At 39.9% G+C, this 20,674-nt stretch overlaps 1 protein-coding gene across 1 annotated transcript in view; it reads left to right on the top strand.

Moving 5' to 3' along the window:
* The window catches only part of LOC135515402 (voltage-gated potassium channel subunit beta-3-like), a 49,038-nt gene extending 34,092 nt beyond the window's left edge, over positions 1-14,946 (top strand). Inside the window, exons 8-11 of the mRNA XM_064939078.1 lie at positions 4,329-4,423; positions 5,384-5,504; positions 11,962-12,050; positions 14,857-14,946. Coding sequence (XP_064795150.1) covers positions 4,329-4,423; positions 5,384-5,504; positions 11,962-12,050; positions 14,857-14,946 — 395 coding nt within the window. The remainder of the gene's footprint in view (positions 1-4,328; positions 4,424-5,383; positions 5,505-11,961; positions 12,051-14,856) is intronic.
* The last annotated feature ends 5,728 nt before the right edge of the window (positions 14,947-20,674 follow it).

Below are 20,674 nucleotides of genomic sequence, written 5' to 3'. Positions count from 1 at the left end.
GACAAACTGGAGGTTCAGACTGCTATAGTAGAGGGAGAGAGGTTACAGAGAAAAGGGTAGGGGACTAGGTAGAGGTTCAGACTGCTACAGTAGAGGGAGAGAGGTTACAGAGAAAATGTTGGGGGACTAGCTGGAGGTTCAGACTGCTATAGTAGAGGGAGAGAGGTTACAGAGAAAAGGGTAGGGGACTAGGTAGAGGTTCAGACTGCTACAGTAGAGGGAGAGAGGTTACAGAGAAAATGTTGGGGGACTAGGTGGAGGTTCAGACTGCTATAGTAGAGGGAGAGAGGTTACAGAGAAAAGGGTAGGGGACTAGGTAGAGGTCCAGACTGCTATAGTAGAGGGAGAGAGGTTATAGAGAAAAGGGTAGGGGACTAGGTAGAGGTTCAGACTGCTATAGTAGAGGGAGAGAGGTTACAGAGAAAAGGGTGGGGGACTAGGTAGAGGTTCAGACTGCTATAGTAGAGGGAGAGAGGTTATAGAGAAAAGGGTGGAGGACAAACTGGAGGTTCAGACTGCTATAGTAGAGGGAGAGAGGTTACAGAGAAAAGGGTAGGGGACTAGGTAGAGGTTCAGACTGCTATAGTAGAGGGAGAGAGGTTACAGAGAAAAGGGTGGGGGACTAGGTAGAGGTTCAGACTGCTATCGTAGAGGGAGAGAGGTTATAGAGAAAAGGGTGGAGGACAAACTGGAGGTTCAGACTGCTATAGTAGAGGGAGAGAGGTTACAGAGAAAAGGGTGGAGGACAAACCGGAGGTTCAGACTGCTATAGTAGAGGGAGAGAGGTTACAGAGAAAAGGGTAGGGGACTAGGTAGAGGTTCAGACTGCTATAGTAGAGGGAGAGAGGTTACAGAGAAAAGGGTGGAGGACAAACTGGAGGTTCAGACTGCTATAGTAGAGGGAGAGAGGTTACAGAGAAAAGGGTAGGGGACTAGGTAGAGGTTCAGACTGCTACAGTAGAGGGAGAGAGGTTACAGAGAAAATGTTGGGGGACTAGCTGGAGGTTCAGACTGCTATAGTAGAGGGAGAGAGGTTACAGAGAAAAGGGTAGGGGACTAGGTAGAGGTTCAGACTGCTACAGTAGAGGGAGAGAGGTTACAGAGAAAATGTTGGGGGACTAGGTGGAGGTTCAGACTGCTATAGTAGAGGGAGAGAGGTTACAGAGAAAAGGGTAGGGGACTAGGTAGAGGTCCAGACTGCTATAGTAGAGGGAGAGAGGTTATAGAGAAAAGGGTAGGGGACTAGGTAGAGGTTCAGACTGCTATAGTAGAGGGAGAGAGGTTACAGAGAAAAGGGTAGGGGACCAGGTAGAGGTTCAGACTGCTACAGTAGAGGGAGAGAGGTTATAGAGAAAAGGGTAGGGGACTAGGTAGAGGTTCAGACTGCTATAGTAGAGGGAGAGAGGTTATAGAGAAAAGGGTGGGGGACTAGCTGGAGGTTTAGACTGCTATAGTATAGGGAGAGAGGTTACAGAGAAAAGGGTGGGGGACTAGGTGGAGGTTCAGACTGCTATAGTAGAGGGAGAGAGGTTACAGAGAAAAGGGTAGGGGACTAGGTAGAGGTTCAGACTGCTATAGTAGAGGGAGAGAGGTTACAGAGAAAAGGGTGGGGGACTAGGTAGAGGTTCAGACTGCTATAGTAGAGGGAGAGAGGTTATAGAGAAAAGGGTAGGGGACTAGGTAGAGGTTCAGACTGCTATAGTAGAGGGAGAGAGGTTACAGAGAAAAGGGTGGGGGACTAGCTGGAGGATCAGACTGCTATAGTAGAGGGAGAGAGGTTATAGAGAAAAGGGTGGGGGACTAGCTGGAGGTTCAGACTGCTATAGTAGAGGGAGAGAGGTTACAGAGAAAAGGGTGGGGGACTAGCTGGAGGATCAGACTGCTATAGTAGAGGGAGAGAGGTTATAGAGAAAAGGGAGGGGGACTAGGTGGAGGTTCAGACTGCTATAGTAGAGGGAGAGAGGTTATAGAGAAAAGGGTGGGGGACTAGCTGGAGGTTCAGACTGCTATAGTAGAGGGAGAGAGGTTACAGAGAAAAGGGTAGGGGACTAGCTGGAGGTTCAGACTGCTATAGTAGAGGGAGAGAGGTTACAGAGAAAAGGGTGGGGGACTAGCTGGAGGTTCAGACTGCTATAGTAGAGGGAGAGAGGTTATAGAGAAAAGGGTGGGGACTAGCTGGAGGTTCAGACTGCTACAGTAGAGGGAGAGAGGTTACAAAGAAAAGGGTGGGGGACAAACTGGAGGTTCAGACTGCTATAGTAGAGGGAGAGAGGTTATAGAGAAAAGGGTAGGGGACTAGCTGGAGGTTCAGACTGCTATAGTAGAGGGAGAGAGGTTATAGAGAAAAGGGTAGGGGACTAGGTAGAGGTTCAGACTGCTACAGTAGAGGAAGAGAGGTTACAGAGAAATGGGTGGGGGACTAGCTGGAGGTTCAGATCTCCTGGAGTGGTACCCTCCTGTAGCTTATCAAGCAGCTAATTATTAGACACAGGTGAACAAGATTTGGTTGGAGAAAACCTAAAAGATGGTAACTCTCCAAAAGCCCTGAATCAGATCATACTGGGGCCCCACAAGGGTGCGTTCTGAACCCTCTCATGTACTCCCTGTTCACCCACGACTGCGTGGCCACGCACGCCTCCAACTCAATCATCAAGTTTGCGGACGACACAACAGTGGTAGGCTTGATTACCAACAATGACGAGACGGCCTACAGGGAGGAGGTGAGGGCCCTCGGAATGTGGTGTCAGGACAATAACATCACACTCAACGTCAACAAAACTAAGGAGATGATTGTGGACTTCAGGAAACAGCAGAGGGAACACCCCCCTATCCACATCGATGGAACAGTAGTGGAGAGGGTAGTAAGTTTTAAGTTCCTCGGCATACACATCACAGACAAACTGAATTGGTCCACTCACACAGACAGCATCGTGAAGAAGGCGCAGCAGCGCCTCTTCAACCTCAGGAGGCTGAAGAAATTCGGCTTGTCACCAAAAGCACTCACAAACTTCTACAGAAGCACAATCGAGAGCATCCTGGCGGGCTGTATCACAGCCTGGTACGGCAACTGCTCCGCCCACAACCGTAAGGCTCTCCAGAGGGTAGTGAGGTCTGCACAACGCACCACCGGGGGCAAACTATCTGCCCTCCAGGACACTTACACCACCCGATGTTTCAGGAAGGCCATAAAGATCATCATGGACAACACCCACCCGAGCCACTGCCTGTTCACCTCGCTATCATCCAGAAGGCGATGCATCAAAGGTGCATCAAAGCTGGGACCGAGAGACTGAAAAACAGCTTCTATCTCAAGGCCATCAGACTGTTAAACAGCAACCACTAACATTGAGTCACTAACACTTTGACTCAACTCCAGCCACTTTAATAATGGGAATTGATGGGAAATTATGTAAAATATATCACTAGCCACTTTAAACAATGCTACCTAATATAATGTTTACATACCCTACATTATTCATCTCATATGTATACGTATATACTGTACTCTATATCATCTACTGCATCCTTATGTAATACATGTATCACTAGCCAATTTAACTATGCCACTTTGTTTACATACTCATCTCATATGTATATACTGTACTCGATACCATCTACTGTATCTTGCCTATGTGGCTCTGCACCATCACTCATTCATATCTTTATGTACATATTCTTTATCCCCTTACACTGTTTATAAGAAATTAGTTTTGGAATTGTTAGTTAGATTACTTGTTGGTTATTACTGCATTGTCGGAACTAGAAGCACAAGCATTTCGCTACACTCGCATTAACATCTGTTAACCATGTGTATGTGACAAATAAAATTTGATTTGATTTGGTGTGTGTGTGGCAGGCTTACAATGATGGCAAAAAACAAAACTTGAGAGTGCGCTGACCCTGGTGCTCGAGGGGGTACGCAGCTGGAGGTTGAAATGGGTACAGGACTATAAAACTTTTGGGAACCACTGGTGAAGAGAATCATTGTACCTTCTAAACCGTTGAGAAATATATTTTCAATATCCAAAAATATTGTATTTTCAACAGTTTGAAGCTGGTGTGCAAAACCGAAATTAAAAGATGCAAAAATGACATTTCAGCATAGAAATAGCAAAAATAGACCATATCAACCGCTTCTTAGACTTCCTTTCAATGAGAATGACAGATCTATTACTCACATTTCTATGTGAATTTGGCCGGTCACCCAAAAAGTTACACATTCCAGCCTTAATCCCAGGTGTAGGATAGAGGATGTGGGTCCCTCTAGCTGGGGGTCTGATATCAGGGTTACAGATTGAATAGAGCCTTTAGTAACTATCTGTTCACAGGTGTAGGAGTGATGACGTGGTCCCCTCTAGCTGGAGGTCTGATATCAGGGAAATACAACGACGGAGTTCCTGAAGACTCTAGAGCTGCCATGAAGGTACAGACACAACAACCCGCACGTACCAACACACACACACACTTTCTTATTTTTTACAAATATGTTTTTATGGTATTTTAAGATTTCTGGACAAAATCAGTCAAATTGGAACAAATCAGTCAAATTTATTTATAAAGCCCTTCTTACATCAGCTGATATCTCAAAATGCTCTACAGAAACTCAGCCTAAAACTCCAAACACTCCCTAGAAAGGCCGAAACCTAGGAAGAAACCTAGAGAGGAACCAGGCTATGAGGGTTGGCCAGTCCTCTTCTGGCTGTGCCGGGTGGAGATTATAACAGAACATGGCCAAGATGTTCAAACGTTCATAGATGACCAGCAGGGTCAAATAATAATAATCACAGTAGTTGTCGAGGGTGCAACAAGTCAGCACCTCAGGAGGAAATGTCAGATGGCTTTTCATAGCCGATCATTAGGAGTATCTCTACCGCTCCTGCTGTCTCTAGAGAGTTGAAAACAGCAGGTCTGGGACAGGTAGCACGTCCGGTGAACAGGTCAGGGTTCCATTGCCGTAGGCAGAACAGTTGAATCGGGAGCAGCAGCACGACCAGGTGGACTGGGGACAGCAAGGAGTCACCAGGCCAGGTAGTCCTGAGGCATGGTCCTAGGGCTCACATTCTCTGAGAGAGAGAGAATAAAGGGAGCTGGAACTGTAGCTAGAGGCTGTATTAATACCGCTGGACATTTCATATAAACTAACCTGCAGTAGAATTCATCCATTCTCTGAGACAACACCAATATGGCTATCCATTACCAGACATCAATAAGCCCAGTTATACAAACTACGTGTGTGTGTGTGTGTGTGTGTGTGTGTGTGTGTGTGTGTGTGTGTGTGTGTGTGTGTGTGTGTGTGTGTGTGTGTGTGTGTGTGTGTGTGTGTGTGTGTGTGTGTGTGTGTGTGTGTGTGTGTGTGTGTGTGTGTGTGTGTGTGTGTGTTCAGGGCTATGTGTGGATGAAGGATCGAATATTCAGTGAGGAGGGACAGAAACAGCTGGCCAAGATCAAAGAGCTCCACCCTCTGGCTGATCGGATGAACTGCACCCTATCTCAACTCGCTATCGGTAAGGTATTGTGTTGTGTGTCTCTTTGTTTGGGTGTGTTAGTGCTGAGCAATTCACAGAAAAAGTCACAATTGGGGGGTTTTAAACAACTAATTGACTAATGTCCTTGAATTATTTGAATTCCATAGTGTTTTTCTTTCTTTCTTTTAACACATTGCACAGTTTCTCTAGAGATCAGATCTAACTGAGTAATGTTTTAGCTCTGACAGTGCAATAATACACAACATTTACCCAATATATACATATATATATACCAAATATATACACATACATATACCCAATGCATACATATACATATACTCAATACACACACATACATGCACACAACATATACCCAATACACAACATATACAAATACACAACATATACCCAATACACACATATACATATACACAACATATAGCCAATATATACATTTACATATAACCAATATATACAAACACATACACACAACATATATCCAATACACACATATACATATACACAACATATACCCAATATATACATATACATATACCCAATACACACATATACCAAAAATATACTTATACATATACCCAATATATACATATACACAACATATACCCAATATATACATATACAAATACACAACATATACCCAATATATACGTATACATATACACAACATATACCCAATACACACATATACATATACCCAAAATATACATATATACAACATATACCCATAACACACATATACATATACCCAATATATACATATACCCAATACAAACACATACACAACATATACATATATATAACCAATACACACATATACACATAACCAATACACACATATACATACATACAACATATACCCAATACACAACATATACACAATACACCACATATACCCAATACACACATATACCCAGTACACCACATATACCCAATACACACATACACATATACCCAATACACATATATACATACACACAGCATATACCCAATACACGCATATACCCAATACACATATATACATATACACAACATATACCCAATACACCACATATACCCAATACACATATATACCCAATACACAACATATACCCAATATACAACATATACCCGATACACATATATACCCAATACACAACATATACCCAATATACAACATATACCCAATACACAACATATACCCAATATACAACATATACCCGATACACACATATACCCAATACACAACATATACCCAATACACAGCATATACACACATATACCCAATACACACATATACATATACACAACATATACCCAATACACACATATACATATACACCACATATACATATACACAATATATACATATACACAATATATACATATACACGCATATACATACACACAACATATACCCAATACACACATATGCATACACACAACATATACCAAATATACACATATACATATACACCACAAATGCCCAATACACACATATACATATACCCAATACACACATATACATATACACAACATATACCCAATGCACACATATACATATACCCAATACACGCATATACATACACACAACATATACCCAATACACACATATGCATACACACAACATATACCAAATATACACATATACATATACACCACAAATGCCCAATACACACATATACATATACCCAATACACACATATACATACACACCACATATGCCCAATACACACATATACATACACACAACATATACCCAATACACACATATACATATACACCACATATACCCAATACACACATATACATATATACAACATATGCCCAATACACACATATACATATGCCCAATACACACATATACACAACATATACACAATACACAACATATACCCAATACACACAAATTTAGTAAAGGAATGGAATTAACAATATATGAATATATGGATGAGCAATGTCAGAGCGACATAGACTAAGATACAGTAGTATAGAATACAGTATGCATATGAGATGAGTAATGCAAAATATATAAACATTAGAATTTCATTGTCTGAATAAAAGCTTTGTACTTACCTCGCCTTCTGGATGATAGAGGGGTGAACAGGCAGTGGCTCGGGTGGTTGTTGTCCTTGATGATCTTTTTGGCCTTCTGTGACATCGGGTGTTGCAGGTGTCCTGGAGGGCAGGTAGTTTGCCCCCTGTGATGCGTTGTGCATACCTCACTACCCTCTGGAGAGCCCTGCAGTTGTGGGCGGTGCAGTTGCCGTACCAAGCGGTGATACAGGCCGACAGGATGCTTTTGATTGTGCATCTGTAAAAGTTTGTGACTGTTTTAGGTGGCAAGTCCAATTTCTTCAGCCTCCTGAGGTTGAAGAGGCACTGTAGCACCCTTGTTGAGGGTCAGTGAAGTGCAGGTGTTGTTTCCTACCTTCACCACCTGGGGGCGGCCCGTCAGGAAGTCCAAGACCCAGTTGCACAGGGCTGGGTTCAGTCCCAGGGCCTCAATCTTAATGATGCGCTTGGAGGGTACTATGGTGTTGAATGCTGAGCTGTAGTCAATGAAAGGCATTCTTACATAGGTATTCCTCTTGTCCAGATGGGATAGGGCAGTGTGCAGTGGACCTATTGGGGAAGTAAGCAAATTGAAGTGGGTCTAGGGTGACAGGTAAGGTAGAGGTGATATGATCCTTGACTAGTCTCTCAAAGAACTTCATGATGACAGAAGTGAGTGCTACGGGGCGACAGTCATTTCGTTCAGATACCTTCGCTTTCTTGTGTACAGGAACAATGGTGGCCATCTGGAAGCATTTAGGGAAAGCAGGCTGAGTTAATGAGAGTTTGAATATGTCTAAAGACACACCAGCCAGCTGGACTGTGCATACTCTGAGGACGCGGCTGGGGACAAGATAGAACTGCCAAAGGGGGCGGTGTTGCAATCTACTGCAGAGATAGCATGGAGAGTTCTGTCTTACTATCCAGGTCTGTGCCCAAACATTTCAAGCTTCTACTTTTAAAAATCCACCTTTCCAGAAACAAGTCTCTCACCGTTGCCTCTTGCTATAGACCACCCTCTGCCCCCAGCTGTGCCCTGGACACCATTTGTGAATTGATTGCCCCCCATCTATCTTCAGAGTTCGTTCTGTTAGGTGACCTAAACTGGGACATGCTTAACACCCTGGCCATCCTACATTCTAAACTTGATGCCCTCAATCTCACACAAATTATCAATGAACCTACCAGGTACAACCCCAAATCCGTATACGGTGATCTGTTAATTATCTTGGTTTTCGAAGATTTTAGAAAGGCAGGGCAGGACGGATATAGGTCTGTAGCAGTTTGGGTCTAGAGTGTCTCCCCCTTTGAAGAGGGGCATCTTTCCAATCTTTGGGAATCTCAGATGATACAAAAGAGAGGTTGAACAGGGTAGTAATAGGGGTTGCAACAATTTCGCCAGATCATTTTAGAAAGAGAGGGTCCAGATTATCTAGTCCGGCTGATTTGTAGGGGTCCAGATTTTGCAGCTCTTTCAGAACATCAGCTGTCTGGATTTGGGTGAAGGAGAAATGTGGGAGACTTGGGCGAGTTGCTGCAGGGGGTGCAGGGCTGTTGATCGGGGTAGGGGTAGCCAGGTGGAAAGCATGGCCAGTCGTAGAAAAATGCTTATTGAAATTCTCAATTATACTGGATTTATCATTGGTGACAGTGTTTCCTAGCCTCAATGCAGTGGGCAGCTGGGAGGAAGTGCTCTTATTCTCCATGGACTTTACAGTATCCCAGAACTTTTTGGAATTTGTGCTACGCAATGTTTCTGCTTGAAAAAGCTAGCCTTAGCTATCCTAACTTCCTGTGTATATTGGTTCCTAACGTTCCTGAAAAGTTGCATATCAGGGGGGTTATTCGATGCTAGTGCAGTCCGCCACAGGATGTTTTTGTGCTGGTCAAGGGCAGTCAGGTCTGGAGAGAACCAAGGGCTATATCTGTTCTACATTTTTTGAACGGGGCATGCTTATTTAAGATGGTGAGGAAAGCACTTTTATAGAATAACCAGGCATCCTCTACTGACGGAATGAGGTCAATATACTTCCAAGATCGCCGGTCCAGGTCGATTAGAAAGGCCTGCTCGCTGAAGTGTTTTTGGGAGCGTTTGACTGTGATGAGGGGTGGTCGTTTGGTCGCAGACCCATTACGGATGCAGGCAATGAGGCAGTGATCGCTGAGATCATGGTTGAAAACAGCAGAGGTGTATTTGGAGGGCAAGCTGTTTAGGATGAAGTCTATGAGGGTCGTGTAATTTATTAACAATTTGTTTTTGAATTTTAGGACGCCTTAGGTATCACATTTTTTTATTTGGTCAAATATTGAATTTGGCCTTTACCACTATAGCCCATAGAACGCATTGAATAACAATTCATAAATGTAAAATAGACAGTCAAAAAAGAAACCATAAGGAATAAGGTTTTTGAAGTGTCTGTCCTGTATCTAGGAAATCTAAGAAAGTGCAGGAAATATATATATATATATCTTTTTAACACATTTTAACCGCTTATTTTTATTGGCACAAAACTGCCTCCATACTTCCATTAATTTGCAAGGGTTACCTTTAGACACTTGTGGGGGTCGTAGCACAAACCGTTCGCTTTGTGGCCCAAACCGTTGGTATTCCCGGGATGTCTCCTGGTCTGACAAACCGTTCTGTAGCTCTGCCACTTTCCACAGAAGATCCGGTGGTGCGACAGGCGGACGCTGTGGACTGAGACACAGCCCACGCTAAACAACAGATATCTCTAGTTTAAACTGACGGATTTAGACTGGGAATATTTTATTATGTTAGTTAGATTGATGCAGCAGTGCTTCAATAGACTCTAGGGGGTTAATTGTTTTATTCTGTGTTACAGCATTCAACCCACATAATGCATAGTGCATTTAATGTTAAGAAATACAACAAAACATTATTGATCTTAACATATTTTTTACAATCATACAAATTGCTCAGCACTTGTGCATGTGTGTCTGGGTGAACTGTGTGTGTAAACTGTATTCAGTTCGTTCCTTCGTCATTCTGGAATTATTATTAGTTAATATTTTCACAACTGTTAGTCAATTGATATCTTCCTCCCTTCACTCTTCTCCTGTCTGTCTGTCTGTCTGTCTGTCTGTCTGTCTGTCTGTCTGTCTGTCTGTCTGTCTGTCTGTCTGTCTGTCTGTCTGTCTGTCTGTCTGTCTGTCTCTTTGCCTTTCTCTGTATGTCTCTCTGTCTGCCTGTCTGTCTGTCTGTCTGTCTGTCTGTCTCTTTGCCTTTCTCTGTCTTTCTCTCTGTCTCTCTCTCTGTCTCTCTGTCTGTCTGTCTCTCTCTCTGTCTCTGTCTCTTTCTCTCTGTCTTTCTCTTTGTCTGTCTCTCTGTCTGTCTCTCTACCTGTCTGACTGCCTGCCTCTCATCTGTCTCTGTCTATCTCTCTGTTTGTCTGTCTCAATCTCTGTCTCAATCTCTGTCTGTCTGTCTGTCTGTCTCTCTCTCTCTCTCTGTCTGTCTGTCTGTCTCTTTGCCTTTCTCTGTATGTCTCTCTGTCTGCCTGCCTGTCTGTCTGTCTGTCTGTCTGTCTGTCTGTCTGTCTGTCTGTCTGTCTCTTTGCCTTTCTCTGTCTTTCTCTCTGTCTCTCTCTCTGTCTCTCTGTCTTTCTCTCTGTCTTTCTCTTTGTCTGTCTCTCTGTCTGTCTCTCTGCCTGTCTGTCTGCCTGCCTCTCATCTGTCTCTGTCTATCTCTCTGTTTGTCTGTCTCAATCTCTGTCTCAATCTCTGTCTGTCTGTCTGTCTGTCTGTCTGTCTCTGTCTGTCTGTCTGTCTGTTTGCCTTTCTCTGTCTTTCTCTCTGTATGTCTCTCTGTCTCTTTGTATGTCTGTTTGTCTGCCTGTCTCTTGCTCTCTCTCTGTATGTCTCTCTGATTGTCTGTCTCTCCGTCTCTTTGTATGTCTGTCTGTCTGTCTGTCTGTCTGTCTGTCTGTCTGTCTGTCTGTCTGTCTGTCTGTCTGTCTCTTTGCCTTTCTCTGTCTTTCTCTCTGTATGTCTCTCTGTTTCTTTGTATGTCTGTCTCTCTGTCTCTTTGTATGTCTGTCTGTCTGCCTGTCTCTCTCTCTGTCTCTCTGCCTGTCTCTCATCTGTCTCTGTCTATCTCTCTGTCTGTCTGTCACAATCTCTGTCTGTCTGTCTGTCTGTCTGTCTGTCTGTCTGTCTGTCTGTCTGTCTGTCTGTCTGTCTGTCTGTCTGTCTGTCTGTCTGTCTGTCTGCCTGCCTGCCTGCCTGTCTGTCTGTCTGTCTGTGTGTGTTTCTCACTTTCTGTATGTCTGTCTGTCTGTCTTTCTCTATATTCTTCTCTATGTCTGTCTCTCTCCCTTTCGTGCTGTTTTTCTGTCTGTCTGTCTGTCTGTCTGTCTGTCTGTCTGTCTGTCTGTCTGTCTGTCTGTCTGTCTGTCTGTCTGTCTGTCTGTCTCTCACTCCCCAGCCTGGTGTCTGCGTAGTGAGAGGGTCAGCTGTGTTCTCCTGGGGATCACCAACACAGACCAGCTGCAAGAGAACCTCGGCTGTATCAGGGTAACACACACCACTCAAATCAAAACAACAGGTGTAGACCTTACCGTGAAATGCTTATTCACAAGCCCTTAAACAACACTGCAGTTCAAGAAATAGAGTTAGAAAAGATTTACTGACTAAACAATTAACAAGCAACACAATAAAACAAAAATAGCCAGGCTATATACAGGGGGTACCGGTACCTGTCAATGTGCGGGGGTACATGTTAGTCAAGTTATTTTGTACATGTAGGTAGGAAAAAGTGACCATGCATAGGTAATAAACAGCGAGTAGCAGCAGTGTCAAAAAAAGGGGGGGGATCAATGTAAATAGTCCAGAGGCCATTTGATGAATTGTTCAGCAGTCTTATGGCTTGGGGGTAGAAACTGTTAAGGAGCCTTTTGGTCCACGACTTGACGATCCGGAAGTGTATAACCCAGTATCACTAATATAATGTGATGTATAACCCAGTATCACTGATATAATGTGATGTATAACCCAGTATCACTGATATAATGTGATGTATAACCCAGTATCACTGATATAATGTGATGTATAACCCAGTATCACTAATATAATGTGATGTATAACCCAGTATCACTAATATAATGTGATGTATAACCCAGTATCACTGATATAATGTGATGTATAACCCAGTATCACTGATATAATGTGATGTATAACCCAGTATCACTGATATAATGTGATGTATAACCCAGTATCACTGATATAATGTGATGTATAACCCAGTATCACTGATATAATGTGATGTATAACCCAGTATCACTGATATAATGTGATGTATAACCCAGTATCACTGATATAATGTGATGTATAACCCAGTATCACTGATATAATGTGATGTATAACCCAGTATCACTGATATAATGTGATGTATAACCCAGTATCACTGATATAATGTGATGTATAACCCAGTATCACTGATATAATGTGATGTATAACCCAGTATCACTGATATAATGTGATGTATAACCCAGTATCACTTATATAATGTGATGTATAACCCAGTATCACTGATATAATGTGATGTATAACCCAGTATCACTGATATAATGTGATGTATAACCCAGTATCACTGATATAATGTGATGTATAACCCAGTATCACTGATATAATGTGATGTATAACCCAGTATCACTGATATAATGTGATGTATAACCCAGTATCACTGATATAATGTGATGTATAACCCAGTATCACTGATATAATGTGATGTATAACCCAGTATCACTTATATAATGTGATGTATAACCCAGTATCACTGATATAATGTGATGGACACATGTGATGTATAGATGTATAGATGTGATGTATAGATGTGATGTATAGATGTATAGATGTGATGTATAGATGTATAGATGTGATGTATAGATATGATGTATAGATGTATAGATGTGATGTATAGATGTGATGTATAGATATGATGTATAGATGTGATGTATAGATGTATAGATGTGATGTATAGATATGATGTATAGATGTATAGATGTGATGTATAGATGTGATGTATAGATGTGATGTATAGGTGTATAGATGTGATGTATAGATGTATAGATGTGATGTATAAATGTATAGATGAGATGTATAGATGAGATGTATAAATGTATAGATGTGATGTATAGATGTGATGTATAGATGAGATGTATAAAAGTATAGATGTGATGTATAGATGTATAGATGAGATGTATAGATGTGATGTATAGATGTGATGTATAGTCCAGTATTACTGATATAATGTGATGGACACATGTGATGTATCGATGTATAGATGTGATGTATAGATGTATAGATGAGATGTATAGATGTGATGTATATATGTGATGTATAGATGTATAGATGAGATGTATAGATGTATAGATATGATGTATAGATGTATAGATGAGATGTATAGATGTGATGTATAGATGTATAGATGTATAGATGAGATGCATAGATGTATAGATGTGATGTATAGATGTATAGATGTGATGTATAGATGTATAGATGTATAGATGTATAGATGTGATGTATAGATGTAAAGATGTGATGCAGTATTACTGCTATAATGTGATGGACACATGTGATGTATAGATGTATAGATGTGATGTATAGATGTGATGTATAGATGTATAGATGTGATGTACAACCCAGTATCACTGATATAATGTGATGGACACATGTGATGTATAGATGTGATGTATAGATGTGATGTATAGATGTGATGTATAAATGTGATGTATAGTCCAGTATTACTGATATAATGTGATGTATAGTCCAGTATCACTGATATAATGTGATGGACACATGTGATGTATAGATGCATAGATGTGATGTATAGATGTGATGTATAGATGTATAGATGTGATGTATAAATGTGATGTATAGTTGTGATGTATAGATGTATAGATATGATGTATAGATGTGATGTATAGGTATGATGTATAGATGTATATATATGATGTATAGATGTGATGTATAGATTAATAGATGTGATGTATAGTTGTGATGTATAGATGTATACATGTTATGTATAGATGTGATGTATAGTTGTGATGTATAGATGTATAGGTATGATGTATAGTTGTGATGTATAGATGTATGGATATGAGGTATAGATGTGTATGTATAGATGTGATGTATATATGTATAGTTGTGATGTATAGGTATGATGTATAGATGTATAGATGTGAAGTATAGATGTATAGATGTGATGTATAGTCCAGTAGAGTAATCTGATGTTATTATTTATGACGATCACCTCATCCACACTCTCTCCTTCCCTCTGCTCTCTCTTCCCCGTTCCCCCATCCACCCTGGTCTCCTTCAGGTCCTCTCCCAGCTTTCCCCTCAGACCGTAGCAGAGATGGACGCTCTCCTGGGAAACAAACCCCGCCCCAAGAAGGAGGCTCTCGCATAAAGAGAGACGGAGCGAAAGCGAGGGAATGAGAGAGATGGAGAGAAATAAAAAGGAACCAAGAGATGGAGAGATAGAGAATGGGAAAAATAAGACAAAAAGCAGAGTGAAAAGGAGGAGAGGAAGGACAAACAAATATAATAATATGTAGAAGGAGAATCTGAAGTGAAGTACACTCAGAAATAAAGGTTTAGATGTGTTCCTAAAGGGGTACAACTGGTTGTTACTGAGGTCCTCCTTTGTACTTTTGGTTATAGGTACATAATTGTATCCCAGTTCATACCTCAGAGAGTACCTTTCTCCACAGGTGAAAATGCATGCTTTTTTCCTTTTAGGGTGTCATTGTACCTTATAGTGGGTATTAAGGGTACCCAAAATATTTTCGTACCCTGGGTAACAGAAATGCACAGTGCATTGGGAAAGTATTCAGACCCCTTGACTCGTTCCACATTTGGTAACATTGCAGCATTATTCTAAAATGGATGAAGTTCAAGTTTTCCTAATCAATCTACACACAATACCCCATAATGACAAAGTGAAAACAGGATTTTAGTATTTTTCTGCACTTGTACCCTTAAGGTACAATTATACTTTTTATCTGCACATGTTCCTGAAAATATACCATTATACTCTTTATCTGCACATGTACCCTTAAAATATACCATTATACTCTTTATCTGCACATGTACCCTTAAAATATACCATTATACTCTTTATCTGCACATGTACCCTTAAAATATACCATTATACTCTTTATCTGCACATGTACCCTTAAAATATACCATTATACTCTTTATCTGCACATGTACCCTTAAAATATACCATTATACTCTTTATCTGCACATGTACCCTTAAAATATACCATTATACTCTTTATCTGCACATGTACCCTTAAAATATACCATTATACTTTTTATCTGCACATGTACCCTAAAAGGTAGCAAAATGTGAGACCATTATGTGTACCTCTATTCTGATGTTTTTTTTACCCCAGGGAACAACCCCAGGGAACAATACGTACCCAAAAGTGTATTGTTCTACTGCACACCACCTTTAAGACACTGTGCTCATCCCTTTAATACACACTGTGCTCATCCCTTTAACACACACTGTGGTCATCCCTTTAATACACACTGTGGTCATCCCTTTAATACCCACTGTGGTCATCCCTTTAATACACACTGTGGTCATCCCTTTAATACCCACTGTGGTCATCCCTTTAATACACACTGTGGTCATCCCTTTAATACCCACTGTGGTCATCCCTTTAATAGACAATGTGGGCATCCCTTTAATACACATTGTGCTCATCCCTTTACGAAACACTGGAGGCTGTAGGGTGAACAGTGAGACAAAAGGAGCAGACAGAAGAGGAAGCAGCCGTCTTCCAAAAAGAATATCCCCAGACCTCACCTCAAGACCCTCCACCCCCCCAAAGGCACACAGACTGTGGCCAAGGCTCTGTTTAAGTAGTTATGGCCTGTTCAGGGGGAGAGAAGAAGAAAGGACAGAAGAGGAGAGAAGAGGACCAGACTACCTCTGTGTGTGTAGACAGAGTCCATCTTTGGAGGGAGCTATACAAATAATATTGTCATAAAGACCAGAGAAGTTCCCTGTCCTCGTAAACACACACGCTGTATCTGTTACCCCTGGTTGGCTGCTTTTCCTTCACTCTGTGGTCCAACTCATCCCAAACCATCTCAATTGGGTTGAGGTCAGGTGGTTGTGGAGGCCAGGTCATCTGATGCAGCACTCCATCACTCTCCTTCTTGGTCAAATAGCCCAAACACAGCCTGGAGGTGTGTTGGGTCATTGTCCTGTTGAAAAACAATGAACCAAACCAGATGGGATGGAACTGAAGTCCTGACCCGATAAATCTATACCTCCAACACTGACATTACATATCTATACCCTACATATCTATATCACTACATATCTATATCACTGACATTACATATCTATATCACTACATATCTATATCACTGACATTACATATCTATACCCTACATATCTATATCACTGACATTACATATCTATACCCTACATATCTATATCACTACATATATATAACCCTGCATATCTATATCACTGACATTACATATCTATATCACTACATATCTATATCACTGACATTACATATCTATAACACTGCATATCTATATCACTGACATTACATATCTATAACACTGCATATCTATATCACTACATATCTATATCACTGACATTACATATCTATAACCCTGTCCTCTCTATATCTATAACCCTGCATATCTATATCACTGACATTACATATCTATATCACTACATATCTATATCACTGACATTACATATCTATAACACTGCATATCTATATCACTGACATTACATATCTATAACACTGCATATCTATATCACTACATATCTATATCACTGACATTACATATCTATAACCCTGTCCTCTCTATATCTATAACCCTGCATATCTATATCACTGACATTACATATCTATATCACTACATATCTATATCACTGACATTACATATCTATAACACTGCATATCTATATCACTACATATCTATATCACTGACATTACATATCTATAACCCTGTCCTCTCTATATCTATAACCCTGCATATCTATATCACTGACATTACATATCTATATCTCTATCCTCTCTATATCTATAACCCTGTCCTCTCTACAACACTGACATTACATATCTATATCACTACATATCTATAACCCTACATATCTATAACCCTGTCCTCTCTATATCACTGACATTACATATCTATAACCCTACATATCTATATCACTGACATTACATATCTATACCCTACATATCTATAACCCTACATATCTATAACACTGACATTACATATCTATACCCTACATATCTATAACCCTACATATCTATAACACTGACATTACATATCTATACCCTACATATCTATAACCCTACATATCTATAACACTGACATTACATATCTATAACCCTACATATCTATAACCCTACATATCTATATCACTGACATTACATATCTATATCACTGACATTACATATATATAACCCTACATATCTATATCACTGACATTACATATATATATCACTGACATTACATATCTATAACCCTGCATATCTATATCACTGACATTACATATCTATATCCCTGACATTACATATCTATATCCCTACATATCTATAACCCTATCCTCTCTATATCTATAACCCTGTCCTCTCTATATCACTGACATTACATATCTATAACCCTATCCTCTCTATATCTATAACCCTGTCCTCTCTATATCACTGACATTACATAACTCTAACCCTACATATCTATATCACTGACATTACATATCTATATCACTGACATTACATATCTATATCACTGCATATCTATATCTATAACCCTACATATCTATATCACTGACATTACATATCTATAACCCTGTCCTCTCTATATCTATAACCCTGTCCTCTCTATAACACTGACATTACATATCTATAACCCTGCATATCTATATCACTGACATTACATATCTATAACCCTACATATCTATATCACTGACATTACATAACTCTAACCCTACATATCTATATCACTGACATTACATATCTATATCACTGACATTACATATCTATATCACTGCATATCTATATCTATAACCCTACATATCTATATCACTGACATTACATATCTATAACCCTGTCCTCTCTATATCTATAACCCTGTCCTCTCTATAACACTGACATTACATATCTATAACCCTGCATATCTATATCACTGACATTACATATCTATAACCCTACATATCTATATCACTGACATTACATATCTATAACCCTACATATCTATATCACTGACATTACATATCTATATCACTGACATTACATATCTATATCACTGACATTACATATATATAACCCTGTCCTCTCTATAACTCTAACCCTACATATCCATATCTCTATCCTCTCTATAACTCCAACCCTACATATCTATATCTCTATCCTCTCTATAACTCTAACCCTACATATCTATAACCCTGTCCTCTCTATAACTCTAACCCCTTATATCTATATCTCTATCCTCTCTATAACTCTAACCCTACATATCTATATCTCTGTCCTCTCTATAACTCTAACCTTACATATCTATAACCCTGTCCTCTCTATAACTCTAACCCTACATATCTATAACCCTGTCCTCTCTATAACTCTAACCCCTTATATCTATATCTCTATCCTCTCTATAACTCTAACTCTACATATCTATAACACTGACATTACATATCTATATCTCTATCCTCTCTATAACTCTAACCTTACGTATCTATATCTCTATCCTCTCTATAAATCTAACCCCTTATATCTATATCTCTATCCTCTCTATAACTCTAACCCTACGTATCTATAACTCTATCCTCTCTATAACTCTAACCCTACATATCTATAACCCTGTCCTCTCTATAACTCTAACCTTACATATCTATAACTCTAACCCTACATATCTATAACCATGTCCTCTCTATAACTCTAACCCTACATATCTACATCTCTATCCTCTCTATAACTCTAACCCTACATATCTATATCTCTATCCTCTCTATAACTCTAACCCTACATATCTATATCTCTATCCTCTCTATAACTCTAACCCTACATCTCTATATCTCCATCCTCTCTATAACTCTAACCTTACATATCTATATCTCTATCCTCTCTATAACTCTAACCCTACATATCTATAACTCTGTCCTCTCTATAACTCTAACCCTACATATCTATAACTCTAACCCCTTATATCTATATCTCTATACTCTCTAAAACTCTAACCCTACATATCTATAACCCTGTCCTCTCTATAACTCTAACCCTACATATCTATAACTCTGTCCTCTCTATAACTCTAACCCTACATATCTATAACTCTAACCCCTTATATCTATATCTCTATACTCTCTAAAACTCTAACCTTACATATCTATATCTCTATCCTCTCTATAACTCTAACCCTACATATCTATAACCCTGTCCTCTCTATAACTCTAACCCTATATATCTATAACCCTGTCCTCTCTATAACTCTAACCCTACATATCTATAACTCCAACCCTACATATCTATAACTCTAACCCTACATATCTATAACCCTGTCCTCTCTATAACTCTAACCCTATATATCTATAACCCTGTCCTCTCTATAACTCTAACCCTACATATCTATAACTCCAACCCTACATATCTATAACTCTAACCCTACATATCTATAACCCTGTCCTCTCTATAACTCTAACCCTACATATCTATAACCCTGTCCTCTCTATAACTCTAACCCTACATATCTATAACCCTGTCCTCTCTATAACTCTAACCCCTTATATCTATATCTCTATCCTCTCTATAACTCTAACCTTACGTATCTATATCTCTATCCTCTCTATAACTCTAACCCTACATATCTATATCTCTATCCTCTCTATAACACTGACATTACATATCTATAACCCTGTCCTCTCTATAACACTGACATTACATATCTATATCTCTATCCTCTCTATAACACTGACATTACATATCTATATCTCTATCCTCTCTATAACTCTAACCCTACATATCTATATCTCTATCCTCTCTATAACTCTAACCCTACATATCTATATCTCTATCCTCTCTATAACTCTAACCCTACATATCTATATCTCTATCCTCTCTATAACTCTAACCCTACATATCTATATCTCTATCCTC

The sequence above is a fragment of the Oncorhynchus masou genome, chromosome 27 (genome assembly GCF_036934945.1).
Source record: "Oncorhynchus masou masou isolate Uvic2021 chromosome 27, UVic_Omas_1.1, whole genome shotgun sequence".
In the NCBI taxonomy this organism is placed as follows: domain Eukaryota; kingdom Metazoa; phylum Chordata; class Actinopteri; order Salmoniformes; family Salmonidae; genus Oncorhynchus; species Oncorhynchus masou.
The sequence above is the reverse complement of the archived record's forward strand: the minus strand, read 5'-3'. Positions and strand labels throughout refer to the sequence as shown.